We start from the raw sequence: 17,250 nt of genomic DNA, 5'->3' as shown, positions 1-17,250 counted from the left end.
GTCCTGTGAAAGTGGGTTTTCTCGGGGCACTCCCGTTTCTCCCGACAACAAATTCTGTAGCACTTGGATTTATAGATCCCAGCCACTCCGTGGCCCTGATCACGGGATGTTCCACTGATTGATGTGGAGTTGGTCTTCAGCTTGCTTCTTTTCTGCCGACAGACTCAGGACGTGTCCTCTTCCTTTTGTCTGATTCAGGACATGTCCTCTTCCTTTTTGTCTCGCTCTCCTTTGTCACCTAGACTCAGGACTTGTCCTCTTCCTTTTTGTCTCGCTCTCCTTTCTCACCCAGACTCAGGACTTGTCCTCTTCCTTTTTGTCTCACTCTCCTTTCTCACCCAGACTCAGGACTTGTTCTCTTCCTTTTTGAGGTCTTTGTCTCGCTCTCCTTTCTCACCCAGAGTCAGGACTTATCCTCTTCCTTTTTGTCTCGCTCTCCTTTCTCACTCAGGACTTGTCCTCTTCTTTTTTGTCTCGCTCTCCTTTCTCACCCAGACTCAGGATTTGTCCTCTTTCTTTTTGTCTCGCTCTCCTTTCTCACCCAGACTCAGGACTTGTCCTCTTCCTTTTTGTCTCACTCTCCTTTCTCACCCAGACTCAGGACTTGTTCTCTTCCTTTTTGAGGTCTTTGTCTCGCTCTCCTTTCTCACCCGTCATGTTTATACTGCCCCACCTCACTTCATTGCCCCAAACAAGCCAAATTAAAATACAGGAAAACTCACACGTACAGATAAATAAACTTCCACGAGCAGGGACGAAGATGGTATACAACGTTTCTGAACATCTCTGTTGGGGAGAAAATTCCTTAGACTTCTCTCTTTCTAAACTAAACCCCTACAAGGGTTTGAGGGGTAAGTTAGCAAATTGGTTAGAAGAGTGGCTGGATGGAAGAAAGCAGAGGGTTGTTACAGATGGAGCTGACTAAAACTGTATTAATGTCAGAAGTGGGATATCTCAGGGCTCAGTCTTAGAACCTTCGCTGTTTTTGATTTACATCAAGGGTATAGATAAAAGAAAGGTTAATAAATTACTTACATTTGCTGATGATATCAATGTTTCGAGTGTTTCTGGCTGTGAAGAGGACGCTGCTGCTTTACAAAAGGATTTAGATCATTTAGTGTGTTGGACAAACAAATCTCAGATGGGTTTTAGTGTTATTAATGCAACATATTGTATGTGGGTTATGATAATTTAAATTATAAGTATAATATGAATGGGAATAACCTTAACAGAGTCATGAAAGAACAGGATATTGGAATAATGTTTGAATAGTACTTTAAGCTATCCATGCAGTGTGCTGTTGTTAGTGGCACGGGACAGAAGATTTTAGATTGTATGTGCACAGCCCTCCAGGGATACAGCAATATGTCTGCGGGCTCACAACGTTAGAAATCGAGTTTCGATACACGTGGTGACGTTATAAAGTAACGGTCAATCCCACTATTCATTAGTAAAAGAGTAACCCAGTTGTTGGCGGTGGGTGGTGATGACTAGCTGCTTTCCCTCTAGTCTTACATTACTAAATGACGGACGGCTAGTGCAGATAGCCCTCATGTAGCTTTGCGCGAAATTCAAGACAAACAACCAAACAATGTATCTTCAGAAATATTGGATAAAGATATAATGAAGTTATGATTTAATTTTATAAGTCACAGTTTAGACCACGTTTGTAGTAACGTGTTTAATCCTGGGCATCTCACCTTGGGAAAGACATTCCATTTTTGGAAAGGGTTCAGAGAATGGTCACTAAAATGGTACTTGTAATGAAGGGGTTGTTATATGAGGAGAGATTAAGATCTCTTAAATTGTTTTCTCTTGAAAAAATAAAAATTGGAGGAAATCTAACTGAATTGTTTAAATTGTAAAAGGAGTTGTTAATGTTGATACGTTAACACTTTGTGAACTTAACAGCGAGAATTATAGAACTAGGAGACACAAATATAGATTTAGTCAAGGTAAAAGCTGTTTTCGGCTAAGATAAGTTTATTTTTGAAGTAATGCTTCTTTATAATTTTGAACTTTCAAAACACTAAACTTCACTAGACGGTACATCAAAGTACAGGGTGTTCGGAAAGTCACTGTGCAGTTTTGTCTGTTAATAAATATATAAGTGCATAGTGACTTTCCGAACACCCTGTATTACTACCTCATGTTTTGGAGGCCACAAACTTCAGTGAAAGTTCCAAAGGTGAATAAGTTTTTGTACCGAGAATACCCATCATCCCTTAAGACACTTATTTTGTATTCAAACGCTTGCAGCTTCCATACTGTTTATTAAGTTTCGACATGTATATTAACAAGGCTCAAACATATTTAATGGAAGTGGTTGGCTTGAACCTATTATCACAATGTTTCTTTCATGTACAGTTATATGTTGGATGTTCTAGAGTTGTTAACCCAAAGTTGTTAATGTGGTACATTCTTGTACCATAAGATAAAACTTTAAATGTTGTTTAGACAACTGACAATCTTACAATTTGTGCTTAAAATTGAAATGTTTAATATTGTAAAGTGAATTGACAGTGTTGACGTATCATATCCTTACATGTTTAAGTGTAAGAACAGTAGGAATAAGGAGTGTTTTTCCTATAGCAAAGCCACATTGTGCTGTCTGCTGAGCACACCGAGGAAAATCGAACCCCTGATTTTAGCGTTGTAAATCCGTTAACATTCCGCTGTACTAGCGGGAGGCAGAAATAAAGAACTCAAATATAAGTTTTGCTGAGGTAGGACTAATCTTTATCTATGACAGTTTTATTTTCAGAGAGGTTGTTGGCTTTTGGAATTGGTTACCTTCAGCTGTTGTAAAAGAAGAAAATTTAAATGAATCTGACAAACACTTGATAATTATATGAATGAGAAGAACTAGGTTAATGGCTGATAAATTAACTTAGTTTGGAGTGTAGAACAGTTAAGATGGACCAATTAGTTCCCATGTTGTGCCAACTTTGATTAATGATTTAATTTAAATGAATGTATACTACCTTATACTGAAAGATGCTGTTTATAGTTTGTTTTGAATTTTGCGCAAAATCCTGGATAAGGATTAGGATATCTCCCGCTAAACCTGCTTGAAGAGAAGTTTTGCCTTGTTTGATCAGTCGTTTTAATTCTGATTGATATCTAGTTTTTGTTCTGTTTATTTTGGAACTAATACTTTGAGCTCACAGGAGCGGAAGAAATGATTTTTTTTTTATTCCACCCTATGACAGCAGTATCAGTGAATATATTTGAATATATACTTCTCCTTTGGCTAATTCTATAAACCTTCACTTTGTACGTTCGCTACGAGAAAAACAAACTGGCTAGATTAATAATTTTCTTATGTAAATATGCCGTATTCATTTAGAATATTTTGTTTTATCCTTTAATGAAATCTCATTAACACCTGTGGTCACACCTGAAATATATTTATAAAATTCTCTACAGTGACTTAGTCTGTTTGTGTGTTTTTCTTATCGCAAAGCTATTTGCAGAGTTCATCAAGGGAAATAGAACTCCTGATTTTAGCGTTGTAAATCCGTAGATTTACCACTGTTCCAGCGAGAGACTCCAGTGACTTAGCGGTAAGTCTGAAGGCTTGTAACACAGGAAACTCGGTTTTGATACTAGTTGTAAGCACTGCGTATGTAGTGTACTGTATATATTGTGTATTATATACTTAATTATAAATATAAGTTTTTAAATAGTTCATTCAACTACTTTTTACCTATAATTATGATATAATTTTAAAAATTAAAATCTTCCATTATCATCAAAATCACAATTACGTTGTGGCCTGAAGGTTTGTTTTGTTCTTGGAATTTCGCACAAAGTTACACGAGGGCTATCTGCACTAGCCGTCCCTAATTTAGCAGTATAAGATTAGAACGAAGGCAGCTAGTCATCACCACCCACCTCCAACTTTTGGGCTACACTTTTATCAACGAATAGTAGGATGGACCGTAATATTATAACGCCCCCACGGCTGAAAGGCCGAGCATGTTCTAGTGCGACGGGGACCCGCGACCCTCAGATTACGAGTCGAACGCCTTAACCCACCTATTTCTTACATTTTCATTTTACAGCAAAATTATCTTAGAGATGGGTAGAGAGTAAGTCAAAGAAAATATTAGAATGTTATCATCGCTGCAAGTTCTCACCTTTCTTCTAATATTTATTGTGTGTTCATTATCTCGTTTGGAGTTTCTTAATTTTTAAGCCAAAATTATCGGTTAAAACTTAAAATCGCTAAGAAAGCCACAAGTGTTTTCATTCAACTTGAAAAAAGTATAACATTGGACTATATATTAAAAAGTCTGGAATATTGACACTTCTACACAAGCACAAACAATTATATATATATATATATATATGTATGTGTGCGAAATACAGAATTATTTAGTATCGGATATTCTTTTTATTTAAAAACAAGTGTGGCAAACATGGAAAATGTTTAGTGATGTCGAGAAAAACCCACTTGTAGAGAAATATATATGCAAAAACAGCTCGTTTGGGTTGAGAAAATATTTTAAGTAGAAGAGCGAACAACGTTTCGACCTTCTACGGTCATATGTAACAGCCACATTTCCCAGGTAAAATTAAAAATTTATATTTTCCAGAAACACCTAAAAACAACATCTTAAACGATTTTTTCAAAGAATTTTCTCTCAAAACCATCAACATAATTTCACAAAACAGAAAGCTAAAAAACAATCTTACAAAAAGAGACATTAATTTCATTAAAAACCTAAAACAAGACAAAAACATAAGAATTCTAAAAGCAGATAAAGGTAACCCTATAGTCATAATGAACACAAATGAATACATCCAAAACATGAAGAACATCCTATCAGACACAAACAAATTTAAACCAATACACACAAATCCAACAAAGACACACGAAACGCAACTAAACAAATTACTACTAAAAATGAAAAAAAGCCAACACAATTTCACAAACACTTTATTTCTACCTACGTAAAACCGACTCACGCACACCACAAATATACGGCATCCCCAAACCTCATAAACCAGATTGTCCATTACGACCAATAATGTCCACATATGAATCGTTTAATTACAATCTTGGTAAATACATAGCATGGGCATTCTCCAAATATGTAACATCAGCCAGCTCATTCATCAAAGACTCTTTTAATTTCAAGTCTAATCTAAATCAACTTAATCATAAAGCCTTAATGGCCAGTTTCGATGTTATATCCCTCTTTACAGAAGTTCCAACCACTGAAGCCTGCAAGATAGCCTTAGAACTCTATATTCGAGACCCTAACCCAACTCTGGACATTCCCAGCAACCAATTAGCAACCCTCATAGAATTCACCACGATAAAGACAAACTTCATGTTCAACAATCACAACTATATACAAACAAATGGCCTAAGCATGGGCAACTCAGTATCACCAGTTCTAGCCAATATTTTTATGACGCAAGTTGAAACACAAGCAATTAACGCAGCATTACATCCACCACTATACTGGTACAGATATGTAGATGACACGGTTGCGGGATTCAGATCTGCAGAACACATACTTAATTTTTTCAATCACATTAACTCTATACATCCCAACATTAACTTCACATGTGAACAGGAAGAAAGCAATCAAATATCATTTCTTAACCTTCAAATTACAAGAACCGACACACAATTCAAAACAGAAATCCACCGAAAAATCACCCATACTGGACTATACATTTCTTGGGACTCAGCACATGAAACAAAAAAAACTCAACATACTAAGAAACCAAATAAACACAACCATAAAACTATGCTCACCAGATAAAATTAACGATGAATTAGACAAAATAAGACAATACTTCATCAACATCAATAACTTTCCTCCACAAACCTTATAGAAAACATTATACGCACACACCTGAACAGAAAGCAAAATCAACTAACAAAAGTAAATATATCTCACGAATCAAAAAATCACGAAACCATATACTGCTGCATACCATATATTCCCGACATCAGCAGAAAAATAACCAACATTTGGCAAAACTAGTAACAAAATATGACATTCCAGTTAATACCAAATTTATTCAAAAACCAGGCACAAAACTGAGGTCTATACTATGTAAAAACTACACTGACAAACACCACACCAACATTATTTATAAAATACAATGTGATAATTGCCACGGCTTCAATATTGAAGAAACAAGTAGAAAAATGAAAACCAGATTCAAAGAACATAAAAAGTCACCTTCACACGTTTTCGAACACTGCAAGTCAAATAAACACAACATAACCATAGAAAACTCTCAAATACTAAATAAAGAAACAAACATAAACAAACGCAAAATTAAAGAAGCCTTACTTATACAACAACTTAAACCCAAAATAAACCAATATAAAGAAATACCTTTATACCTATATTAAATATAATAAAATAAAATTATATATATTCAAACATCTAACACTGCCCTCTACATTCCGACACTCAGTTACACAACCCCTTCCAAACATGTGGTCAGCTTCCGGTCAGTTACCTGTTTTTTTTTTTTGTGAACCTAACGATGACCGAAGAAGGTCGAAACGTTGTTCGCTCTTCTACTTAAAATATTTTCTCAACCCAAACGAGCCGTTTTTGCATATATGGAAAATGTTTGTTTATTGGTCCTCCGTAAGAACCTGGATTATTTTCTGCAAATTAAATGTTTTCCTTTGAGGTTTGGTGTATAGGACAACCTCTATTGTCAAGTAAATATAGGATGTTACGTTATGTTTCAAACTATGCTAATTTGCATTCAGAAGTAATCAATTTAACCACAAGTGTAATTTTTATGCTCTTCAAACGCTAGAGACAGCTCAATGAGGCGTAAGTTAAGTCATCTGTCGGTGGACGCAGTTGATAGCCCGAGATCGCTTTGCTATGAAAACACACTCACAAACGTAAGTCACAAACATGTAATAAACAGTTTCCGTCACAGTTGAACTCATTTTCTATTAAAAAAACCTAAACCTTAATATATAGTGAACTAATATTGTAACATGTTTAAAAAATTAGTACGCTAATGCACGTTACAGAAATTGTTTGATATAATATTAACAATACTAGAGTGTGATGGATAAGGTCAATATATTTCTGATAAACAATGTTTTGATTAAATATCTTCAGAGATAAATATCATTTAATTATGAAGAATCGAGACAAATGAACAATTACAAAAATGTTATTGTAACGTAGTAGGTAACACGATGTTAACGCGCTTACTCAAGAGTTTTGGTTGGTTGTTTGTTTTGAATTTCACGCAAAGCTACACGAGGGCTATTTGAGTTAGCTGTCACTAATTTAGTAGGGAAGGCAGCTAGTTATTACCATCCACCGCTAACTCTTTGGCTACTCTTTTACCAAAGATTAGTCGGATTAACCGTCACATTATAACACCCCCGTGGCTGAATGGGCGAGCATGTTTGGTGTGACAGGGATTCGAACCCGTGATCCTCGAATTACGAGTCGAGTACCTTAACCAACTGACCTTAACCACCTTTGTCATGTAAAAACGATGAACGTAGATAAATCACGTTACACTTCAATAAAAGCCTAATTTTGACTTCATAGTTTGATAGATAGAATAATATAATATAATATAATATAATATAATATAATATAATATAATATAATATAATATAATATAATATAATATAATATAATATAATATTTACTTAATGTTTTAGGCTGCTTCTTTGTTTTTTTCTTTATTTTTATACAACCTCAAGAGACGACAAATTAGATTTAAGTTCGTCCATTAATAATATACTTTCTAAACGATGATGAGTAATAAATGACGATATATTAGGTCTACAGATTTCAGAAACAAAATTAAAATTCCTGTGAAATACATAAATATGTGACAACGTTTTACGTAAGCATTAAATTGGAATTTTGTTTTTGTACTTGGATAAAACTATAGCTAATTTAAATATGAAACGTATGAGTCGATTTCTATTTTTAAATTACACTAGAATGACTTAATAGGTTTAGGTTCTTAAAATGTTTTACGAAATGAAAATAATAAAAGATGTGTTCAAAAGGTGAAAATATAATATTGAATTATTTATATATTTATTTTTCGATAATCTAAGGCAGTCAATATCAATTAGATAAATAGAAACTATAAATTTAAACCACACTTCTCTGACACGTGCATAGATGCTAGAGTGCATAATATTAAAATAATTTTGAATATTCAAACCATCAACTCACATGAAAACCATAGCTGATATTAAGTCGTGAAAAAGACATGTATATATTTTTAGCATACATAAGTTTAAGGTAATACTCTGCTTCGGAAAGGTATGAAACAGACTTTGCTGACGCAAAATACTCATACACTCAGATCGTAAAGGTGTATTCAGATCGGTGATTCAGGTGTTAGAAAATCGAGCATATCGTTTTACTCAATGGCATCGTATAACAATATATATATACATGGATTAACTTCGAAATCAAAGACCATCTAGAAAGAGCCCTATATCAAGTCGTATGATAACCGTGGGAAACAAAGAATGAATTCTTGGAATAGATGCAAATCCATGAACAAAAAGAGTCTACTTGTCTGAAATAGAGCTAGTAAATATAATAATGAAGGATCTTCCTCTGGGATAGTGAAATAAGCCCCGCATGCAGACGTTGTTGTATATCTGAACCGGATGAACAATGAAAAAGATGTTCACGTTACTATGAAATAGGACTGATACAGTTAGAACCAGGAAACTGTCGTCTTCGTACATTAGACTGAGTATGGTGAGAAATGAGACGTTCTTTCAGTATGACATAATCATTGGCAATGGAAAGCAGTGGGACGTTCTTTGAACATGACTTAATCATTGGGAATGGAAAGCAGTGGGACGTTCTTTGAACATGACATAATAATTGCCAATGGAAAGCAGTGGGACGTTCTTTGAACATGACTTAATAATTGGCAATGGAAAGCAGTGGGACGTTCTTTGAACATGACTTAATAATTGGCAATGAAAAGCACGATGTAATTCCAGTGTGAACACTCCCTATCGTCAGATAGAGCAACTACAAATGTCTACTGCTGCTCTAATAAAGTGTTGGGAGCTCGAAATCATTTCTTAAAATAATAATCAACCTCTGTATATACACCAGGAGGAAGGAAATGTGTGTAAAACTATTTTTAGTGTTATGTGTTTCTCTTGCATACCTATATAGTGATGCTATTATCATTACACTGACTTACACTTTACATTTCAACCACTAGGTGGTTTTTATTAATTATGACGTATAAGGCGTACCCAGAGATGTCTCTTTAAAAAATTTCTACCAGCAAAGTTTTAATAAAATAAATATAAAAACTACACATTTCTGAGCATACACTTGGGGACTTTATTGTTATCGAACATTGACAATAAAAATGTAAAAGTCTTACATTTAATAATAAAGTGAGAAAGTGTATTAAAATCATTATATTTAATTGTCCATCAAATTACATCAGGTAACATTTATAGAAAAACTACAAACTCTTAGGCATTCATTAAGAACACACACCACACGTGGCAAATCATAGCATTTATTGCCTTGATGTAACTCTTTTAGCATCTATAGATACTTTTGATGTAAGGGGAATCATTGGCGTTTTTGACTAGATATGTCGTTAGGACTAACATTTTTATCCAAGTATATATTACTACAGGACTAAGTGATAAAAGAAACGCCTTATACTTCTTTCAGTAGCCAATAAACAACAGCCATAGTGATTTGAAATTACGTCATTAATCGACGTGATCTTGTTATGCGCGTCAACCAGACTGCTGAATAAAAACATATTTCTGTCTGGTTTGTTTGGAATTTCGCGCAAAGCTACATGAAGGCTATCTGCACCAGCCGTCCCTAAGTTTGCAAAGAAAGACTAGAGGGAAGGCAGCTAGTCATCACAACCCACCACCAACTCTTGGGCTACTCTTTTACCAACGAATAGTGGGATTGACCGTCAAGTACAACGCCCCTACGGCTGAAGAGGCGAGCATGTTTGGTGCGACGGGGATTCTAATCTGCGATCCTCAAATTACGAGTCGAGTACCTTAACCACGTGACTATGCCGCGCCAATAAAAACAGAGAATAAAATAAAATATATTCACAGTAACACTTACAGAAGTACATCTTTACAATATTATCCAAAACTATTTGTAGTTGAGTATCAATAGATTATAATAGATTATTTAAAACAGACTCATGATGTAATTCAGGCGTTTTCAATGTAGTGGTGAATAACAAAATTAACAGTTCTTATAACATCAGTTTGTTTTCAAAGACTTTTACCGTTAGTTTCCTTGCAAAGTAATGCTGATAAAAAGGGAATATTTTTCAATGTGTAAGTCATTCATAAGTAGTTGTTTAGTAAGCATGGCATTTCTAGCTGAAAGTCTACCCACGCAATTAAATGTACTTACACAACAGTACTTATAATCACACATAACATACATAACGGTGTAATACAAATTACATATGAATATCAAGACAGCATATAGAAATACTCTTTTTAAACTCGGGAAAACAATAAAAGATAGACCATGCGATTTGAAAATATATGGATACCACTTTGAGCTTTCATGAATTTCAACCACTGTAGTTTGACTACACATCCTGTAATATAATATTGGTTTGTTTTGGATTTCGCGCAAAGTTACACGAGGGCTATCTGCGCTAGCCGTCCCTGATTTAGCAGTGTAAGACTAGGGGGAAGGCCGCTAGTCATAGCCACCTAGCGCCAACTCTTGGGCTACTCTTTTTAAACGAATAGTGGGATTGGTCGTAACATTGTAACGCCCCCACGGCTGAAAGGGCGAGCACGTTTAGTGTGACGGGGATTCGAACCCACGACCCTCGGATTGCGAGTTGAGTGCCTTAACCACTTGGCCATGCCGAGCCAATATAATATTAGCGACAATTGTTTACGAGACAACACGCCTCATAAACACTCGCATAGCAGCACAATTTTACATGAATAAACCCTCACATTATACACAGTAAACGAATGTGTTCAAAATTTAAAAGATTATGGTTGATTAGCTCACATGTCCTTTGTAATTATATTTTTTGATCTTCATTCAGTAAATCTGGAGTTTTTCATAAAATTTACCTGAGGAAATCCCTGTTCATCTAGGACTACACAACACCACTGCACAAACTAAGATGATGTACAGTTTGGTACTAAGTATAAAGAACTTTGAACGGTGAAATTCATGAACACCCAAGAAATTAATGTATTTCTAATATATTACATAGTTGTGGCAAATAGTAGAGTATTGATCATAATGTATTATTATGAAAGTATTGAGAAGTTGAACTTCCGTGATACACGCTTTAAGTCTCATGGTACAATTATTCCAAAACAGGAGTTTCGTTAAAGCAACACAAAATGAAGGCCATCAATGAAAATATGAACAAAACGTTGGAAAAATACAGCTTTACATACAGCAACGCATCTTAGAAGATAAAACGGGCCTCTATGAAGACGTGAGATGGGTGGTTTCATTTCAACTGTTAATATCTCATTATCACATTCAACAAGGACGATTTTCTGTCCTTAAGTATCCTATATCGTTTCACCATAGCCTCATACACAAGGGCATGATAACGAATGGCTGTTTTCTCCACCTAAATTACTATTTTGTCAGAAGGGAAGCCCACTACACTGGCAACACAGAGTGACAGATTCTGTTGTTTATGTGAAATGAACAATGATTGTCACAGCTCGCTTTCTTCCCACTGTCAAACGTGAGTTGCTAAGATTCCAGGCTTCAACTGGCTTGTTAATTGTTGACTGGTTATGTAATAATTAGAAGACAAGGAGGGCAGCACCTGAGGTGTTGGACTGGTTCCTCTAGTACTGCAGTAAAGAACATGGTCTGGGGGCAGATTAGCCTGAGATGTCCTCATGTAAGGGTTAGCATAAGCTGTTCGGAAGTTAGTGTCCAATGGGTGACCTATATCACTAAGAAGCTGTGGAGAACTGTCGTACAGGCCACTGTCCCTGCTAGAGTTCAGTCGTACTGCAGAGGAATTGTAATCAGTAGAGTAGTCCACATACGGGACGTATCCATTGTTATTCTGAGCCTCCTATGGAGAGAAAAATGATGCGAAATAAGCATGAGAAAATAACTTGAACAAATATAGTTGTTTTGATTTAAATTTTTAAAACTGTCAACAATTTTTGGACTATAAGAAAGATGTTTAAGGAAAGTAGTTTTGGATGTAGTAATGGCACTTCGCATTTAGTGAGATCGAATTTATACATCAAACTAATGCCCTAAATATAATATAAATTGTTAAAATAATAGTATTTTATAGTATAAGATATATTTTAGTCTATCACGTGTCTGTCTTTTTGTGCAAACAGATTGAAAGTTAAAATCAATTTTCTGCTATGAAGGTTTATTGTTACAAAGTCTTATTACTCTGATTTCTCAACAATATTTCTCTTGTAGCAGGTGTGACATCAAATGTTTTCTTTCATTTGTGAATAAAAGTTCCCTCTCATTTGTTTTATTGGTACATTAAAATGAGGTGATGGTAATGTCTAGAGACTTCCAGGACACTCTATAGTCGCTTACTGCAATATTAATGTCAAGACGAAATACTAAGTGAAAAGCAACTCGTAAAGTGATATGAGATATAACTTACACAGGACAGGCCTAACAATAACTATTCATTGTTAACAGTGAGTGCCACGGTTACCTAGCACTTATCGTAACTTATGAAATAATTCATCAATAATCTTAAAACAGAGAACTGGGGATTGTTAGTTAAATTTAATGTGTCTTTTTTTGATTTCGCGCAAAACTACACAAGGGCTGTCTGCGTTAGCCGTTCCTAATTTTGCAGTGTAAGACTAGAGGGAAGGCAACTAGTTATCACCAACCACCGACAACTCTTGGGCTACTCTTTTACCAAAGAATAATGGGATTATATGAAGCTCCCACAGCTGAAAGGGCGAATATGTTTGGTGTGATGAGGATTTGAACCCACAACCCTTAGATTACTAGTCGATTGCCCTAACCACCTGACCATGCGGGGTCAGTTCAAGGTATTTCCTTACACTGCAAATAAATAAATTTTAAAAATATTTATAGTTGTCAGTTATAATATCATACAGTAAATTAAATTGCTAAAATATACAATAAAAGTCAGTATACTGAGTGGATGGAAAAATACTTTCTTTTGCACACATTTGAGACATTTGTGTTAGAGAGCAGTCAGAGTATAACAATAAAAACGTATTTTCTTTCTGTTACTGGGAGATTTGTATGGATCTTTTAGATCATTCTTAAAAAGTGAGCTAAACTTACCACACAACTGCCATGTGACAACATTAAGGTTAAAAGTACTCGACTTAGAAATAGACTGACTTAATCGACGGTCCAGTTCCTTAAAAGAAGTTAATTAGTACCCACCAGCTTAAACGAGAATTTCTGGTCAGTGTAGTCCATGGTATATTTGTAAATATTAGGGTGGTCCTGAATACGTACTGTGTCACTCGTTTTTTCCAAGCTTCTGTCATGTTCGTTATTTGACAAGGATGAAGCAGTTCTTATTTCCGCCTTAAGATCTGAATCACCAGATGACGCTGAATCAGACTGTTTTCCTTTATTTTCTGATACAAAATTATCTCCTACAAAAGAGAAAAAATAAATGAAACAAATTATATCTCAAGTTTACAGTGAAAATGGTAGATGTCTCTAGTTACCGTGCATTACTTAACATTACTCAGGCAGAGTCACTTTTTTCATAAGAGGAAGACATGTGTAACCAAAATAAATTGTCTTATTTTTTTGTATAATAATTTTTAAACAAAATACTTTAGTAACAGATTTGCTCAATATATTCTAAAGACGGCTGGTTTGGGTGTTAAAACTTTAACTAAAATAAAGTACAGAACAATGTGTCTTAATTACCTTATTCGGTCATCTTCAGGTAAAACAAATGGTTTGAAACTGACCGTTGTTGAACACGTCTTAGGAACGAGAGTGTGAACGGTTACGAGATTGTAGAGGGTGTTGCAGTTAGATGATACTTTTTTAATAAATATGGGTATAAAGGTGTTCCTTTATGTTAGTCCAACTTTGTTTTGCGTTCTTATACAAGCAGGGCTTCTTTGATTTTACATTTGTTTGTAAGCGTTTCCCAACTTAGTATGTTGGTGTTTTATGGTTATGTTATGCTTATTTCAATTGCAATATTCAAAAATACTGGCCCGGCATGGTCAGATAGTTAAGGCTTGCGACTCGTAATCTGAGGGTCACGGGTTCGCATCCCCGTCGTACCAAACATGCTCGCCCTTTCAGCCGTGGGAGTATTATAATGTGACGGTCAATCCCACCTTTCGTTGGTGAAAGAGCAGCCCAAGAGTTGGCGGTGGGTGGGGATGACTACCTGCTTTACCTCTATTCTTACACTGTAAAATTAGGGACGGCTAGCGGAGATTGCATTTGAGTAGCTTTACGCAAAAATCAAAAAATGCGCAAACATACTTTTGTGTTCTTCGAATCTGATTCTTCTGTACTTTATTTTTCTGTTGCTGACAGTCGCTTGATGACGGTCTGGTGTCACCTTTCGCACATGACTTCCCCTACCGAACGAGGAGTTTCCCGAAGTTCTGGAAAGCCCATTCACGCTGTTATCTGACATATTTTTAGTTTAGCTTGCCATAGGTTTTTCTTTGCAAAATGGTACCTATAGTAGATTGCAATTACTTGCTATAGGAGCAGTGTCCATACAGGACCGTTCTGCCCAGCCATTGTTCCTTAAATTGGAGTCATCTGCCTGGCCAGATTGAGTGTTGCGCCATTAATGACACTATATCAGTTGCCTCGCACTCATCCACCACCTGCCTTCCATGACTTCATCGTAACCCCGACACAGGGGTCTAAATGGATACAAAAGGTCCCTCATGATAACTATAAGAAAGAGACAAATGGAATTTCTTGGACACATCTGTAGGAAGAATGGGATAGAGAAACAGATGCTATGTGGAAAAATAGAAGGGAGGAAAAGCAGAGGGTGTCAAAGAACTAAATACATCGACAGCCTCAATAACTATGTCACCAAGAACTCAATGAGCAACATGTTGATAAGGAGGATTGACAACAGAGAAGTCTGGCATGCCATGGTCGTTGATGTCTGCCACAGATTTGACACATGAAGAAGAAGAAGAGAAGAAGTACTTTATTTTAAGTAAAGCTTTAATACCCACACTGCCCGTCTTTAGAAAACATTTTTACCTCAAGTGGGTTTCTCGTCATTACAAATTACTTCACCCCGGCGATTACACGGGAAGTATAAGTCTATTGTGTTTCTTTGTGTACTGTTATGTTTTTGAAGTTCATCATGCCTGAAATTACCTACATATCATCACTATTAACTGTACACGCTCGTGCGATCCTAATGAAACTAAGAAACTTAAATAAAAAAAAACTGTCAATAGAAGAAATGACATTTCTTTCATCCGACAGTGCCGAAACGCAAAGATAATTTCAAATTTTAATCTGTGATGACGAGAAAACCTTGTAGAGAAAAATATATATGTAAAAACGGCTGGTATGGGTGGAGGAAATTTTTATGTATAGGAGCGAACAACGTTTAGACCTTCTTCAGTCATCGTCAGATTCATAAAGAAAGAAAGAGGTTACTGAACGATAGCTGACCACATGTTTGAAGGGGGTTCTGTAACTGAGTGTATGGATGTAGAGGGCGTACTTAGATGTTTGATTATAGTTATTAATATAGGTATAAAGGTGTTCCTTTGTATTGGTTTATTTTGGGCTTGAGTTGTTGCATTGTTAAGGCTTCTTTAATTTTGAGTTTGTCTATGTTTGTTTCTTTATTTAGTATTTGGATGTTTTATAAGAATTTTAATCAATGTATAACTGTTTGTTTGTTTCGAATTTCGCACAAAGCTACACGAGGGCTGTCTGTACTAGCCGTCCCTAATTTAGCAGTGTAAGACTAGAGAGAAGGCAGCTAGTCATCATCACCCACTGCCAACTCTTGGGCTACTCTTTTATCAACGAATAGTGGGATTGACCGTAACATTATAACGCCACCACAGCTGAAAGGGCGAGCATGTTTGGTGCGACCGGGATTCGAAACCGCGACCCTAGGATTACGAGTCGAATGCCTTAACACACTTGGCCATGCCGGGCCATCAATGTATAAGCAATATCCATAACTTAAAGAAAAATCTGCTAAAGGTTATGCTAAACTTAAAATGCAAAGAACTGAACACTTGATGAAACAAAGACCAAAAACTGATCTGCTGCATTCAACTAGAAATTTATAGACTCATACAGCTGCATCAATCTAATCAACAGTAAGAAGGACAAGGAAAAACAAAGTTGCCACAACAACAAAAGATCAACTGAAGTTCTAACAACAAGAAAAAGACGACGAACCATCAACCAACCTAATAATTGACAGATCCAACCAACAACTAAACAATGAAGAGATACATCTGCTCTACAAATAAGTCAACTTCGCAGTAACACCTAGAAGTGTTCCATTCATCGAAATAAAAGCCTGTCTTGAAGATTTAGCCAAAAGACTAGTGATCCATTCTACACAAACCGAAAACACCAACAAAACAACGGAAAGAAGACAACTTCGACAATAATCCCGTTGATATCCAACAGCCTATCTTTCTAGATAGAACTGGAAACACCTATTTCGCCAAAACACCCTAAAATAGTTTTTAAACAACTTTTCCAAATAATTCTCATGCAAAACCATCAAAGAAAGAAAGCCAAAATTAGCCTTACACAGGAAGATATTAAAAACCTAAAATAGGACAACAATATAAAAATTCTAGAAGCAGATAAAGACAATGTTGTAATTATAATGAACACAAATAAGTACGTTTAAAAATTGGTAACATATTATCAATTACACATAAATTTAAGCCAATACACACAAATTCAACATAAACACATGAAAACCAACTGAAGAAAGTGCTACAAAAATGAAAAAAAAACACAGTCTCAGAAAACCTTTATTCTTTCCTTCGCTCGACCGACTCGCACACTACAACTATACGGCACTCCCAAATACTCATAAAACTGAATGTCCACTACAACCCATAATGTCGACCTATGATTCAACTACAACCTTGGTAAGTACATAGCGTGGGTACTTTCTAAATTTATAATATCAACCGTCTCTTTTTTCAAAGACTCTGTTAGCTTTAAATATATTTTTGATCAACTAAACCCCAAAGTCTTAATA

At 35.6% G+C, this 17,250-nt stretch overlaps 1 protein-coding gene across 5 annotated transcripts in view; it reads right to left on the bottom strand.

Moving 5' to 3' along the window:
* Nucleotides 1-9,335: 9,335 nt before the first annotated feature.
* Nucleotides 9,336-17,250, bottom strand: part of LOC143222567 (irregular chiasm C-roughest protein-like) — a 191,857-nt gene continuing 183,942 nt past the window's right edge. For 3 of the 5 annotated variants that reach the window (XM_076449235.1, XM_076449231.1, XM_076449243.1), the window contains 2 exons: nt 13,428-13,645; nt 9,336-12,093 (listed from right to left, as the gene is read on the bottom strand). In XM_076449235.1, coding sequence (XP_076305350.1) covers nt 11,746-12,093; nt 13,428-13,645 — 566 coding nt within the window. In that variant the 3' untranslated portion in view covers nt 9,336-11,745. The remainder of the gene's footprint in view (nt 12,094-13,427; nt 13,646-17,250) is intronic. The other 2 variants (XM_076449247.1, XM_076449254.1) reach the window with 1 other exon arrangement.

The sequence above is a fragment of the Tachypleus tridentatus genome, chromosome 1, assembly GCF_004210375.1.
Source record: "Tachypleus tridentatus isolate NWPU-2018 chromosome 1, ASM421037v1, whole genome shotgun sequence".
Taxonomy (NCBI): domain Eukaryota; kingdom Metazoa; phylum Arthropoda; class Merostomata; order Xiphosura; family Limulidae; genus Tachypleus; species Tachypleus tridentatus.
The sequence above is the reverse complement of the archived record's forward strand: the minus strand, read 5'-3'. Positions and strand labels throughout refer to the sequence as shown.